Source organism: Gouania willdenowi, chromosome 15, assembly GCF_900634775.1.
Source record: "Gouania willdenowi chromosome 15, fGouWil2.1, whole genome shotgun sequence".
In the NCBI taxonomy this organism is placed as follows: Eukaryota; Metazoa; Chordata; class Actinopteri; order Blenniiformes; family Gobiesocidae; genus Gouania; species Gouania willdenowi.
Genome location: NC_041058.1, coordinates 7,434,742 through 7,451,371, shown reverse-complemented (window position 1 = coordinate 7,451,371; position 16,630 = coordinate 7,434,742). Strand labels below are relative to the sequence as shown.

Sequence of the window (16,630 nt, the reverse complement as noted above, 5' to 3'; positions counted from 1 at the left end):
ATGTATACATTTAAGTTCTTATATTAGGCACGTTTAGGAAAAGGTTGTGACGGCAAGCTACAATCACAGAAGGGTATCATGGCTAGTTTCCTGAATCGACTCGATTCCGATTAATAAGGTTTTGAATGGATTAATCATGATTATTCGATTTCAATTCAGAGTTGACTTTGTCTGTGTCCACCATGTTTGCACCAAATGCAAATTCACATTGTGTAGGTGCAGTAGTTGACGTTGCTGACGCCAGACTATAGTGAGAGACTACTGGAGTTAGAGTAAAAAAATATTTTAGCACAGATGAATTGATTTTAGAAAATTTCAATGAAATTGATTAAATATGTTTTTTTTACTCAGTTCTATTCCTCATCTATGGTTTATTAATTGCAGCACATTTTTGTTCAGAAAGACAGATGCATGGAAGTCAAATAAAAGTATATGTGATGACATATGTGCTTTGTTTTTTAAATTAAAAAATGTTTTTTTTTTTATAAATTTATTTATATAATTCTGTTATTGATAAATCTATTTCTGTAAAAGTAAGTGCCTCACCAGCCATGAATCCCACCACAACCTGCCCTCTCACCGCTAATGGGGACAAAGCTGCAGTGCGTGGCCTTGTTGGGAGAAAATGGTTTTCAGTGTTTGTCTCCAGCTTAGTATTAAACCTGTAAGACAACAACAACAGCTAATTATACGTTTGTTACACAATTGCCTATAGGTACATGATTGTATTTTGTGAGAAATGGTTTGCACAGACATTATAACTTATCTTTCCTATACATTAACATACATATACTGTAAGTAATATAAATGCGTTTAAAGGGATTTTCCATTTGTATTTTTCTGTCTGTTATCTTTGTAATTCCTTATTAATCATTGTAACTAGTGAACAAACATTTCAGTCATGGTTTTTTATCAATTTAAGAGTTTAACGTGTGTCTGTTTGTGCCCATGAATGTGTGTGTATTGTCTGTATGTGATGGTATCTGCACACCTCGTCTCTCCTTACGTTCTGCATTCATTCCACTTGGCGCGTCCACTGGAGGCCTCACCTATAGGAAACTCAGGCTCGCCTTTATTCATGCAAATTGTTCCCCCCCCCCTCTTCCTGTTGGTGGATTTATTTGTAAACAAAAGAAAATAAATAGCTTGCCGCTTTATCTAGAAAATGCGATGGAGGGAATGCGTTCTCCTCACCCCGTGTCTCCCTCTCCTCCCAGTTTGTTCCTGGACCAATACAGAAGCTGCCTGGTTGATGCCATAAGGAGATTACTGCAGCCCAATGTAAGTGTGTACACTGGTGTTTGCCTCTATGTGTGTGTGTGTCTACTGTACATATCTACAGCTTATCCCCTTCCTCTAATTCCTCCCCCCCCCACTTCTCAATTATAATTAGGCTTTGGCCCAAACCCTTTACACATTAATGGTCTGACAGGATTAATATCATGTAATGCTTTAATGCTTATTATAAGCAACTTGAATGCATTGCTCTGATCTCCGTCTCTCTCTTGCATTTCCTTCCCTTAATCATATATCCGAGGGAACTTCTCCCTTTTGGCCTTGTGATAAGACCCCACGCTGTGACAGCCAAAGCGAACGGCCGAGGAAAAAAGGAAAGGCTAGAAGAGATAGGGTTAAGATTTCTATTCATCTGAGGGGGAAAGGGGTGCATTTTAAGTACGGAGGGCCAGTCCGCTAGTGTGATCTGTTTATTAAAAAGGAACAAAGATAGGAGGAAGAAGAAGAGGAATGAGGATGAAATGATGAAGGGGAATTACAAAGATTAAAAAAAGAAAGAACGACTGTTGGCTTTATACCAGTGTAGTTGTTTAAAAGTGTATTTTCAATCCCAGTGGTGATAGTTTTATCACGTGCAAACTTCAGAAATCCATTCCCTTATCATTGACTAATAATAACATTTCTAATAATCTACTGGAAAATGTACACTTTTGGCAAGCCATTAAGGGAATTCAATATATATTTATTGACTCGAGAAATATATGGAATGAATGAAAGTCTGAATATATATCAGAAAAGTTTGAATATATGTATATGGAAGTCTGAATATATATTTATAAAAGTTTAAATACATATATAAAAGTTTAAATACATATATAAAAGTTTAAATACATATATAAAAGTTTGAATATATATTAAATGTCTGAATATATTTATGAAATGCTGTATATATAGTACATATATAAGTACAGACAAAACAGAGAAGTCCTCTCATATTGTAATCTTTATTGATAATATAAACTATACAGTAAATAGTTGAAGTAAAAATGTAGTTCACCCACTTGGTTAAATAAAGAAACACAGTCACCATCACACACAACTGTTTTATTTTGAATTGTGATAGTGAAATATGAGTTCTTGGAGAAAACCTAACCTAGTATTGGGAGAACATGCAAACTCTATTGGTGTAATTCCCATGTCTACACCCAGGGATCCAACTTTTGACCTTCGTCCTGGGTGAGCAGGTCCTGAACATGAGGAGCAAAGACGGACGAGATGAATGGAAACATTCATTTTCTAAAAAAAAAATAAAAACCTTAAGAAATATATTTTTTTGAAAACCGCTGCTCCCTAACTGTGAAAATATGAGGGCTCCACAGACTCTGCAGAGTCAGAAACAAAATGTATTTATTGAGTAGCTTTTAGGGTGTTTAAGTGATTTTCACATACGGGTGATATTATCGGCCCACTGACTTTATTCGCTGATATTTGCCATAAAATGTAATATCAATCGACATCGGTACCTGTTGTGTGAGAAAACACATTAAACACAAATATGGATCTTTTTTCCATTAGTAAAGTATCTTTATCTTGACGTTTATTTGTGAAATACTTCCTGTGGGACATCACATTTAAAGTATGGCATAACTTCTGATTTCCATTGAGTTACTGTATATATCATATGACCTAAAATTAGGTGGAGGGGGGAGGAGTTTATGCACTCCAGTACAGTAGGTGGCAATATTCACCTTTTCAAATTGTTTGCAACACGTCAATAACCAAGAAAGAAGAAGATGGAGGGGAGGAGGTGTTTTAATTTTCAATCTTATCTTTTTTTATATTAGATTTCGAGATTTTACAATGTGAAGTGCACTACAAATTATTTAGATTTTTGATTATTATTAATATTATTACACAATAAGGCAACAAAAGGGGAAAACAAAGACAGCATTTATCGTATTATAATCTAAAATGGTCAATGTTAAAGAACTTTACTTTTATTATCGTGTTCCTATGTGTTACTCACTTAAAAAAAAAAAAAAATATTAATGAAACATATGACTCAATTTGGTCGACGGCTGCCTAACGCCGTCAGATGACAGACGTGACGTGTGTGACATCTGGCCATTGTTGTACATCAGTGGTGTTGACTGTCCCTTTATGTCTGTTGCTCTTTAATCCAGCAGAGATTATTCAGAGGCTAATATGATTTGAGTGTCGTTGCCACAACAAGCTTAGCCAAATAAATAATATTCTACTAAGATGATTAAACAATTAACAAAGCAATTAATTTTTTCATCTAATGGCACTAATTTGTTGTTTCTAACAAAGGTGGACCATCCGGTGCTGGGAGTACTGGTTTTTAGCAGAAAGATGAGTTTTTGGGAGAAAAAGTGGACAAAACAAAACAAAACACCATGATGAGAATCCATCTTTTTGGAAAAAAAAAAAAGAAAAGAAAAGCATAATCCAGTGTTTTTGTTTGTGCATTTGCCTTTTTTGAGTGCGTGTGTGCGTGTGTGTGCATGTGTGTGTGTGTGTTTCTGCATCCATTCTCACTCTGTCAAATTAAAACAATGCCTCTAAATCAGCATGAAATAAAGCTGAATGCTGAGGAAGTTCAAAGAAACTTCCAACCTGGAGGTAATCCTCTTAGTATTCCCAGGATGTCTGTGATGCATATACACAAACTAAATTTCTTTCTCACATACAGGCACAGAAATAAGTCCTCAAGGGGGAAAAATTCTCAATCACAGTGTTCACATTTCTTGGTTTGATAAGTAGAGCTTTCACCGTCTTTTTTTTTTTTTTTGTATTTCTTCTTAAGACGTATTCTTTTGTTTTGTTTTTTTGCCGCCTGAGAAGCTGAAGGAAAAACAATGGAAGGGGAAATTTGGCGTTATGGTATGCACAAAATATGTGAGAAATGTAGCGCTCACCGCTCGCTCTGTCACCCTTGTGCTCCCTTTGTTTGGCACCCAGGGCACGGCGTTGGTGTTCGCTCCGCTGCGCGGGGAAACTCTGGCACTGTTCTGTCAACTGGCCCAACAGGCAGGACTCCATGTGTCCCAGTACCACCAGTATGATGCTCAGGTGTGGGATGTTCATCAGAAGGTAAGGAATAGGACCCAATAAGGTCAATTAGAGGAAATAAAAACATTAAATCACATTTCAATCATCTCACAGTCTTAAGTTTGACGGAAAACATTGATGTAGAATAGAATAGAATAGAGTTTATTGTCATATGTACACGTTAATGGAATTCCTGTGCATGTCCCAGATTAAAAAATAAATAAAACATTACAAACAACAAATCAGCCAAGAAAGTATACTCAGCAAAAAGATAAATAAATAAATATAACCTGAGTTGAATTTACATATTGCAGATTTAGTTTTAGTCATAGTCTTTTGACTAAAATGCAACTCAAAATTCATCAGTTATGGTCTAGTTTTAGTTTGAAATTTGAGTTTTATTTAAAAAAAATTAAATAAAAAAAATAGTAAAGAAAATTACATTAAGCGCTTTGAGTGACCGAAATAAGGCGCTGTATAAATCTAATGTATTATTATTATTATTATTATTATTATTTTTATTATTATTAAGACTTTAGTCCAATAAAATATAAATCATAGGAGATTTTATTCATTTATCAACTGAATATGCAATGGTATTAATTTTTGTAAATACACACAAACATCTGCAAACTCAATATTAAATATTATGTAATTATACCCCCAAAACTGTTTATTTTATTTCTTACATTTATCTTTAAGCACATTAGGGATTAAGACGGTTGAATTTCATTCTTCTTATATGAAATAAACAACCAGATGTCTTGAATTTAAAGGTGTTCCAGTCACTTCTGCTTATCTTTATAAAAGGTTTGGTTCCCCGTTATTTTCTCCTCCTGTGTTTGAGCCAAACATGTGTAAGTAAAAGCTATGAAACATGCTAATTATATCCCACACAGACCAGATATAAATCACACCACGTATTGGCCACACATTACACACAAACACACACACGTGCCATGTGATGATATCATGATGACAGACACACACACACACACACACACACACACACACACTGAAAATGCACACCTGCTACTAATTTGCACTGCACATGAGCTTTATTCAGCAATATTTACTTAAAGTAAGCGAGCTAAAGGAAATCCATTAAATAATCAACAGTGGAGCACACATTATAGTGGGTTTCCTTCTAGTTTAACCTAATTAATTATGTAAAAATGTTACTGACTACTGTTTTCTGTTGTGTCTCATCCATGCATATTTAGGGTTAGAGTGTAATGTAATGTAATATACTTTGTGTTTTCAGAAGTTATTTTAGATAAAGATGCTATCAGTGCACTTTTTGTTAAAACTCTAATACTGTCATACTGTAATATCACTGTACCTTTAATCACATATTGAATAATGGACTTCAGGTAAAAAGGAATACAAGGGGGAGGAAAAATAAATATGCTTTGGGATACATACAAACTTCATACGTCTTCAGACGTAAATAAATAGAAGTAACGATTGTTTCCAAAGCTGGAGTGTTCCTATAGTTTCTACTTTCACATATCAAAGATGTGTAAAGTATGTTAGGCGCTGACTATTTACAAGCAATAAGGGACAGGTATCAGTCCCTGCACGATCTTCATTTTAAATTTCCATTATTATTTTTTGACCAATTTTTGTGTCTTTTAGACACACTAGTACACAGTGCCTGTCGGAAGTATGCATTCATATAGTGGGCGCTTAAGTAGAGTTGTAAATTATGGGCATAATAACAACAAGATACTCTGTAGCATTATAACGGGGTATATTTGCAGGTGCAAAGTAAAATAGCGTGTGCAATTTCCCTGCTTTAATTCTATGAGACATGCGCATTATGAATGTGTTGGTTGCCTTTCTGTTGTCATTTTATTGCATTTTTTTTGTATAAATATTTAGTTTTGTGTATATTGAGTCATTTTCATATTTTTGTTGTCGTTTGGTGTATATTTATGTAATATATAGTCATTTTGTGTGTTTTTGGAGCCTTTTGGTATATTTTTCTGCATTTCTGTTTGTGTACTTCCTGTATAAATATTGTTTCGTTTTTTGTTTTACGTCATTTGTGCATTTTTTTGTATAATTGTGGTTTTTTGTTGCATTTGTAGTGTGATTCTGGAGTCATTTTGTATCTATTTTTAGTGTAGTTTTTTGCATTTACGCATGTCACGTAGACGGTGATCGTTGACGTGTGTGTGTGTGTGTGTGTGTGCGTGAGACTCTCTAACTAACATGAAAATAAAGGTTTTGAAACGTCATCACCAAAAAAGGAACAGTAAAAAAGTATTTTTCCTCAAAAGAGAAAAGAGAAGTCCACAGGAGCTCTTGCATGCACCGGAAGTGAGCTGTGCAGTGAAATAAATATAGATGGTGCGCTAGCGCCCCCTCACGCTCTGAGGTCAAAAGCTGAATAGGTTTCACTTGCCGTGCCGTCCAGAAGTAAAATAAAATTAAAACAAACATTTGGAAATGACCAAATTACTCCAAAATAACAGATGCACACACTATTGGTATTTGGAAGCCGTTGACAAAGTTTCAGGTCGAACAGGCACCGCGTCAGGGAGATATTTGCTCCACACACACACATACACACAGACCATCCTTGGATTATAGTACAGAAGTATAGATTTTGTGAAAAATTGCAGAATTTTAAATTTCTAGTGGGTTTTTTTCCCCCACAATTAAATTGCAATTGAAATGACTGTAATCTTTTGATAAAAGCATGGCAGAACTGTGTCTAAAATGTATTCGTCAGGAACCTGTTGCACATAAATGAAAAGTAAGGGTATAATGTTAGTTAATCTGGTTTTCCTTTAATAAAATTATACTCAACATATTCTTGGCTTTGATGTCAGTCCATGGCTCAGCGTCTCCTTCCTGTAGGTCACCTTTTGTTGCACAGAAATTACATTTCTTTAGCCCCATTTTTAGGGATTACTTGTCTGAATATTCATGATAAAAAAACAACACTAACAACAACAACAAAAACCAATGGTAATCTCACAATGATTGAATTGTATGTTTAAAGCAGGGGCTCCCAACCTTTTTAGGATTGTGACCCCATTTTGACAATTTTTTTTTTCTCTCCAGAATTAGTTAGATATTTAGATATATTTAGACTACATTATTTATTTATTTTTTACTGCATTTTGTTCAAACTAGATTTATATTTGTGAAAGTGAAAGTATAGAATATAGTTGTTTAAGATTGTTTTGTGTTTTAATTTATTAATATATATTTTAACCAGTAATTGTTTTTTTTTATTTTGATCAATTACAAGACATTTCAGGCATTCAAATTCCAGGCGACCCAACATGGGGTCACGACCCCAAGGTTGAAAAACCCTGGTTTAAAGGATTTTGTCTCTGATTATTAGCACAACAAGCCTCAGTATTACAGTAAAACTGTTTTAAAAAAAACATCAATGTAATAAAAAAAAACTAGATGATTAAAGAAGTTGTATATTGAGAGTTTTTAGGAAAGATTATGAATCTGTCGCTGCAGTTTTCATCGACTCAGTCAAGAACTCTTAGAAGAACACACACGGCCGACGTGCCGCGGTGGGGTGTGTTTTTTTTTTTTTCTTTCCAGAAAGCGAGCGTATTGTGCATGTGTGTTGGACTGTGAATGTATAAGGCATGTGCAGGGGATGGACAGACAGGGCAAGCGAGCGCGTTATCCTCTTATCCCCACTGTTGTGGAATAGAGAGGCAAGCAGCTGGAGGGACTGCAAGCGGCCTGATAATGCCAGCACTATTTTCTAACCCGCCATCTTAATCTTGTTACTCAAATGGTTGTGAAGCGAGAGTCATGAATTTTAATTTCTCTCACATCCACACATATACAAGAGAGGGTGTGTGTGTGTGTGTGCGTGTGTGTGTGTGTGTGTGTGCGTGTGCGTGTGTGTGTGCACGCATCTGTCCCACGACTCCATCACATGCATAAATAGTATCCCCACTGCGTCCATCACTCGCACTCTCCTCCCTGCTTTTTTTCTCACACTGTGTTTCCCTCCTCCTCTTCCTCTGTCTCCCAATGTATCTTCTCTCACCCTTCTTTACTCCCCCCCCCCTCCCTTTGCCCCACTCTATCTCCCCATTCCCTACATCACGAACCCACTTCTCTATTTATTCAAGCCTGTCCTTCCATCCCTTCCTTTTACTCATCTCTCCATCCACCCAATCCCTCATTCTCCATTTCCTAATTCTGCCGAGAGAGCCCAGACATCCGATTCATTCATCCCTCCCCTGACTCAGAGCCTTTTTTTTTTTTTTTTTTTTTCTTCCTCCACCTTCTTCATAAAATACAAGCGGGACAAGAGTCAACAAGGAAGAAAAAAAGAAAAGTAGAAGGTAGAGGGAAAATGTGAGCATGAAAGAGACGGAGCATGGACCAAAAGTGGCAATAAAATAAATGACTTTCACTCGGAGGGGAAAATAAGACGAGAGGAGATTGTGGGGGTGGAGGGTCGGGTTGAGAGCCAATTTAGCCACCCACCCATGAAGCTGATTAGGCAGCCTGCGATCAGGAGGAACAGCTTTGCTTGTTAAACTTTTCACCTTTGCGAAGCTCTCAGCCCTTCGCCGTGTTAAGGCTCCCCCTCACACTTCCCTCTTCTTTCCATCCCTCCATCCTTTGCCTTCCTTTTCCCCTCCCTTTTACGATTTGAATGTGAATGTGAATACTGGCTGACGTCCCTGTTTACAGACTTTGTACAGGGAGCCAGCAGCTGCCCCTCAACGCCCCGGCCACCCTCTGGGTCATCTTTTGGGGGGTCATAGGTTCAACCACCGACCGGTGCCTGGAGGGATGGATACGGGAAGATAAGAGGCATAAAAGAGACTGGGAGTGGTCGGGTGGGACCGATGGAGAATGGAGGGAGAGAGATATGAGCATTTGGTTTTAGGGAAAACACAAAGGCAGAAATTATGAAAAGCAGAGACGAAGGGGAATCGATGTTAGCGAAGGAATTCCCTTCATGACAGATGAGGTGAAAGAAAAACTGGTTTAAAACTGCCAATGTTTTGATGCTTTGATGTACAAAATAATGTAAATAGAAATAATTCCAATGTCATCCCCCAATTTGGATTGCATTCTTTATAAAAACATATATATATATATATATATAACAGAAATGTTAAAGCAAGCATAGAATGATGTGTGTGGGCAGCACTCAATCAAACGCAAGTCATCTCTAGATTGAAGATATTTCAATATTGGTTATTGAATAATATCAATTGTAGTGCATTCACTTGACTATACAAAGCTTTAATATTCAGTCACAGCGGCGCAATGGAGAACAAGCCTGAAATCATGGCTCACACTTTAATGACTCTGCTGGGTCTTTAGATCCGTTTTAAGAATAATCTGCTCTTGCAAATGTCCACATTTATTTTGGAGGGATGTAGACACTATACAGTATATACTGTATGTAATCGCAATTATTTTTCTTTTGTGTGAAAAACTCTAAAGGCTTGAAAAATATTTTGACAAACATGCCTAGGCCTGGCCTGGATTGTTACTGAGTCTGTCCTAAAGATATCTGGTGTCTTAGGTAGACAAAGTCAAAATACACATTGTTGTGGAGCAACCAACCAGCTCCACAGGTCTTCAGTACTACCATTGCCACCTCTGAAACTTGATTAGACCTATCAGGTTGTGTATTTGCCTTTTTTCTTAAAGTCCTGTTGTTTACGTTGTGTGTTCCAGATGCTGAAAGAGGGAAAAGACTTGTATGATGAGAACATCCACTATCCTCGCCTTATCACCTTGACCAAAGCCTCAGTAGCCCAAGTCATGTGAGCCCTAAACTGTGCACACCACCACCACTTAAGATTCCACATTTACTGTCCAAATAGAAGAGAACTACTGTTACTGACCAAATACTGACCGGAGCAGCAATCCTTTTAACCTATTGATCAGTCAGCGTGGTAGCTGACTGTAGCCTTACAGTATTTCAACTGCTGGAAAGTCAAGTTAACTTTGAAGTGGGGTCTAATTCAACATCTAATGCCAAATGTCAAATGGTTTGCTATACCTAATCCAAGCATCGCATTTTAAAACATGGTATTACACTTGTGAAACATTATGGACTGGCTTCCTGTCCACGGTGTACCCCAGCCTAGCATTTAGGCGCTACAAATGACATATAGTTGGAACCAAAATGTGCTGTAACACAGTTAGCAACACAATAATCACAACGAAAGGTGATGTTCAGGGTTTAGTTCATTGCCGTTTTCTTTGGCAAGAGGTTTGGATTCGATTCCTCGCTAAGTGACTGTATCTCTGAGGCAAATTTTAATGTTTTTCCATAATTGTTCAAGGTGAGACTCTTCTTAGTGTTGCCTAATTATCCCAACACTAACTCATAGGGTGTGTTTGAGCCTGTTATGAACAGAAAGCCATCTCTCATTCTGTTTAAGAGACTACTGGAGGGCTGCTTGGTTTGTTGTCAGTGCTTTCCAAAGTGAGTATCAGGCCTTCGTAGAGGCAGTAAAGGTAAAACAGTCACAAATTATGACAGCTGATCAGCTGTTCCCTTTAAGACTTTGGATTAAACTGTAAATCTTCTGATACAAACCACCTTTTTGCCCCTTTCACCAGTGTTAAATCAGTACATAGAAATATGCCTGACCACAACTCGTATTTAGACCAACACCTAATATTGGAATTAACACCTGATTAGGGCTGGTCTGTTCCTTCATGTTGCATTTCAATTCAATAAGATAGGGTCAAATAAAGATTTCTTTTGAAAAAGCAGATAACTGATGTGTATCAACTCAAAGTTGAGTTAAGTTAACTCAGATAACTTTGTGATAAAAACACAGTTATCTGCTTTTGCAAATTAACTCTTCAAATATTTAGAAATTTTGACGAAACAGTATCTAAATTTCAGTGTAAAGATGTATTCACACCGAACGCCACTTCAGCGACTATAGTTGCTTAAATTGCCCTTGATGAGTCGCTTGAATAAACTGTAGTTGCGCTTTTTGCTCACTTCATTGCTTCCTCCACCCCGCCAATTTCAAATCCTGTTTCCGGCTCAATTTTCATTTTCACATAAAACATGGCTGATTCTTCCACGATAGCGGTACTGTACTTGTACAAAGGCCAGAAACATCGGAAACTCATTGTCTATTGGATGTCGTGACACAGCGTCACTCAAAGTCGCTTGAAAAGTTCCGAATTTTCAACTTTGAGTGACTTTCAGCGACTCAGATCACACAATTAAGTCGCTGGAATTGCATGAGTCACGCCGTTGAAGGAAGGTCGCTTGACTTTGCGTCATTTACGTTGATTTTGAATGTAATCTAGTCGCCAGAGTCGCTGAAGTCACTTTCGGCCTGAACGCACCTTAAGGTGGGCATACACTGTGCGATTTTTGACCCATTTTGATCCGATATATCACTCGTGCGACTATTTTTGGGATCAGGTCAAGTCTCGGCGAAATCGTGTGTCGTGCATTGTGTAGTATACATGGGGTCACGAGTAGCGATTAACACCTCACGACCAGCTCCCAATTAGCAATCGTATGGTTGCAAGAAAATCAAACCTGTTTGAAATCTTGGTCGCCCCTTTTGACGGTATCACACTGTTAAAGCAGCACATGGAACGACTTACCTCAAACTCTCACACTGTGTATGCGCGAACACCGTAGGACCGCCGTGGAATTGACGGACCGTACTGCTCACGTTTGTCCAGCCAGTTCCTGGTCCACACACGTCGCAGCCTTTTCTTTTTTGAAGCTTCTCCGCAGAGAACGCAAAAAATTGCAAAGGCAGCACATTTCTTTTTGCTTAGCATCGCAAGTGTCTCTCCACTTCCGGATTCTTCTTCTTCTTCTGTTTTTAAGGGCGATGCTTCAGAGTTCTTCTTCTCGTTCTTCTTCTAATTTTTACGTTTCATTTCCGGATACAAGACTCCGACGTGTGGTGTATGGACGTACAGTGTGAGCAGTCAGATCTCGTCAAAGTGTCGGTTTGTATAGTGTGAGAACATGAATTTTGAGCTGCAAACATTCGGACTGCAATTGAGTCGCGCAATTTGAGTTGGAGCTGAGTACAACGATTGAAAAAAATCACACAGTGTATGCCCGCCTTTAACACCACCCGCAGTATTAAATCCATGCAGATTGAGCTATTTACAGTACAGTATATGCAGTGTTGCTCTATGCTCAAATATGAATTGGACCTATTTTACTTGTTTTCACATTCTTTATTTCAGGCAACTCCACTGAAATAGCCAGAGGTGCAAATCAAATCAATCAGATACGGTGTTTTTAAAGACCTAGCCTCCATCTGTGCTGTCTTGCTGTAATTAGAGCAAAAAACTTTGCCTTTAATTGACCAATTAGACATGTATCCTTCCTGCCACAGAGCCACTTAGCTTTTCACTCACTCAGTCACACTTCAGGTGTCAGATAATCAGCCTGTTGGCCCTTATTAACAAGTCCGTATTAACCCGCGTCACTGTGTATTCTGGCCTCAACATTGAGGCCGAGTTCCGTTTAGTAACTGCCGCAGACTGTCGAGTCGCTCACAGCTTCCTCTGTGCTCGCTGCTCTAATTTCTTTCAATACAAATCATTCATCACAGTCAGAGGTACACACTAAGAACCTCCTTTGTGCTTTAACCAAAGCGGTGCATGAACATATTAAAGCACATTCAGAATGGGAAGCAATTGTCGTCGCTCAGGAGTGAAAGGGTTGCACAGTGCAGCAGTGTCACAATGGGTACCAAACACATCACTCTGAACACACAGGGGACACACACACATACACACACACACACACACACAGAGAATCTAACTCCTACATCTGTTTCTAAACTCTCAACCGGGTCCAACCTTTACTGAAGTGTGTATCATGAAATATACTGTAAGTATTGACCCCAATGCTGTGGAATGGATCCGTGTATCAAGTCCACTGTAAATCTTTGTTGATTTAAAGTGTTTTTGTGTGCAGACAATCAACCAACAACCATGATATAATTAAAAAAAAAAAAAAACGACCTCCGGTCTTTGTAAATGCTGCATTATGCCAGAAAATTCCTGGTTATCGCTCATTTTTTCTAAAGCTGCTGCCTGCGTCTCGAAACCATCTACTATCAATTAACCACCGTGTAAAGAAAGTGTGAGCATCAAATGCACAACAGTTGTAGATTCATAAAAACAATGTCTGATGGGTACAGCCTTGAAGAGTTTTTATGACTGCGATTCAGCATCACGATCTCTCAAGGAAATGTGACACTGTCAAGAAAATATTTTATTATGATCTGTGCGTGCCAACATAATTTCATCATTTATTTTCATGCTGCTGAATATGACTTTTTAAAGTTCATAAAGATCAAATTGCTTCTCCCTCTAATAAAAGCACTAGAGGTCCTAAATATAAATTAAAACTCTTATGGTTACCCTAATCTTAAGGTACCCTCAGAGGTGTAAAGAGTATTGATATATGAAGTAGAAGTACTGTTTCTTGATTGAAATTATACTCAAGTTTGAGTACAAGTAAGTCATACATAAAATACTCAAGGAAATGTAAAAAGTAGCTCAATTAAATAGTACTCGAAGTAAAAGTTACTAGTTACTTTCACCCCCATGTTTATTTTTGGTAATAAATCTTGCCACGGTTCTTTTGCATACAGTAAACATCTCATTTATAAATGTAAATTCTTGCACAATTGGAACTTCATTTATTATATATATATATATATATATATATATATATATTACATTATGATACTGTCGCCTTTCCTATGTGTAAATGCAAATATGTCCGAAAGATGCGGCCAATTGATTGTTGTTTGGACATTTCATTTTTTGTAGTTTCACAATGTCCGTTAATGATTTTGAAACAAAAAACAATAATTTACTCAGTAACGGTTAGGTGTAGAAATACAACTATATACTTTACCTCTTTTAAAACGTACTTAAGTACAAGTAAAATTACTGATTTAAAAAATACTCAAAAAAGTACCAATAAAAGTAACTCAATTACAGTAACTTGAGTACTTGTAATCTGTTATTTTTTTCACCTCTGGGTACTCTAGGGTTATGGGTAAGGGTTATGGGTAAGGGTTATGGTTAAGGGTTATGGTTAAGAGTTTGGGTAAGGGTTATGGTTAAGGGTTATGGTTAAGAGTATGGTTAAAGGTTATGGTTAAGTGATTGACATATATTGGTTTGCAGTTCGTTCTTAGCAGTTTGACGCAAATTTGTGCAGCACAAAAATAGATTTTGTACCACAGCAAAAAACATGTCATGCCAAATAGCACAAAAAAAAATAAATAAATCAAGAAACATTCACAAAAAAATTGCATCAGCTCATTTTGTGACAGTTTCACAATCCCTATGAGACCTGGCTGGGTTTGGAAATAAATTGTATTACATTGTGTCCAGATTTTTGTGCATTTGGAATTTGAAATTCAAACTCTATCTATGAATTTAACTAAAATATCAATAATTTTGGTTTGGTTTTGAAATGTGGCCATCAACAATGAGGAGTGATGCTGTTCCATGATTCTGACAAAATCCTATATGATTAAATAGTATAGATAAAGTATTCAAGTTTTGTTATTCCGAGCTGCTTTACTATAACACACAAGTTTGATTTTTAATGTTTCAACTTAATTCTCAGGTTTTCCATCATAACAAAGCAGGAGTCCGTTGGTCTTTTTCAGGCTCATAATATCGACTATTAGCACATTTTATTCCTATATTTTCCTTGGATCCATCACTGTGTGCGATAGATGAGACATTATGCAGCATTGGGCTTGTGTCAATAAAATGTTATGTTACTAGTCAAGATGCAACTCTTTAAAACCTGAAAGGATAAAAACAAATGCAATGATTTGTAAAACGACCCATTCATTCAAAGTAAAAACTCTTTTTGATATTAATGCACAATTAATGTTTCTTCCAGCTTTGACCTTTTTTATTGTAAATTATGCAGAAAGAAATCCTCAGATTCGTACATTGACATAAACTCTAAGAGGTGATAATCAGTTTTCACTATTTTAAATTTCTAAGGTTTTGTGGACTTCTGTTGTCAGAAAACTTAAAGAAATTAATATTAAAAAAAATGAAGAAATACAATATGTTTCGATTTTAAGATCTGATTGATAATCTAATATTCTAGGAACAAATCTAATCTTTGCAAATCATTGCATTATGTTTTGATATATTGGGTTTAGAAATCAGAAGTTTGTTCAAAGAGCTTTTTCAATTTAATTAGTTTTGTTGTATTTTTTCCACTATTTCACCAGAATATGTGTTTTCTTATTGGCTGATGTCGCATCACGAACCATAAACCATCACTGTTAAAGCTGCTGCATGAATTTACATGATTTTACACAGTGGCTGTGATGTCATCACGTGTGCTACTGTAATGAGGTTCGCTTGTGTTATTACCTTTTTCTCACTGTGAATGCAGAACGTTGATAAACCGTTGATATTAGTCGATACTTCACTGTGCACGAGCAGAAAATTGAGTTAAGTGTTGCTGCTGGATCAAGTGTTTTTGAAAGATGTATTCAAGTATCTTCAGTACTTTTATATTTGAGAGTCGTCCTGGCATTACAAGAGAAATATAAACAGGGATGCTTCTAAGGTAAAGTCACTTTACCTCGCGGGTTTGGCCAGTGGCTCAGTTTACCTCAGTGTTTCCTCCGCTTCACTGTTATCAACTCCCTGTAATGATTGTATTTTTTGAGTGTACGTGTGTTTGTGTGAATTTGAATAAATAAAACTTGAGATTTTTCGATTTTACGGAATTTCATTTGATCTATTTTTTTTAAATGCGTCGCACTTTAATGACTTTTAAAATCATTATTTCACCATAAATCTAAAGCTGCTGGACACAGTTTTCTTTTTCAAATAAAGACATAGTGTAGGCCTCATAGATTATTAAATTGAAGATTATTTACTAAAAAAGAAGCTGTAAACGGTTGACGTTGTTGATATTTCCCTGCATTGCATTGTGGGATGTGGAGTCCCGTAAATTGATGCATATAAGTGTTTTGACTTCATTTTTACTGTAATTAGTTTAACAAAGTTTTTGTTCTAGTTTTTTCCCGTTATGGACCTTAATATCAGAATAAAGTAAAACACTTCTATGCATCATTATTGGAGTCATTTACACTTTTCAAATAAAATTACATCTTCAATTATCCATGTACAATTACAATTCAATTACGATTACAATGACCAGAATTGATTTTTTCTCAATTACAATTATTACTCTTTCTTTGAACGTCAATTACAATTACGGTACTGTTTTCTTTATCAAATTTCCATGCCAATTACAATTACAAAGTCAATTATCTGAACTCGATTACAA

The 16,630-nt window shown here is 36.6% G+C and overlaps 1 protein-coding gene across 1 annotated transcript in view; it reads left to right on the top strand.

Moving 5' to 3' along the window:
- Positions 1 to 13,330, top strand: part of camkmt (calmodulin-lysine N-methyltransferase) — a 125,319-nt gene extending 111,989 nt beyond the window's left edge. Inside the window, exons 10-12 of the mRNA XM_028469640.1 lie at positions 1,218 to 1,281; positions 4,219 to 4,350; positions 10,003 to 13,330. Coding sequence (XP_028325441.1) covers positions 1,218 to 1,281; positions 4,219 to 4,350; positions 10,003 to 10,095 — 289 coding nt within the window. The 3' untranslated portion in view covers positions 10,096 to 13,330. The remainder of the gene's footprint in view (positions 1 to 1,217; positions 1,282 to 4,218; positions 4,351 to 10,002) is intronic.
- Positions 13,331 to 16,630: the final 3,300 nt, after the last annotated feature.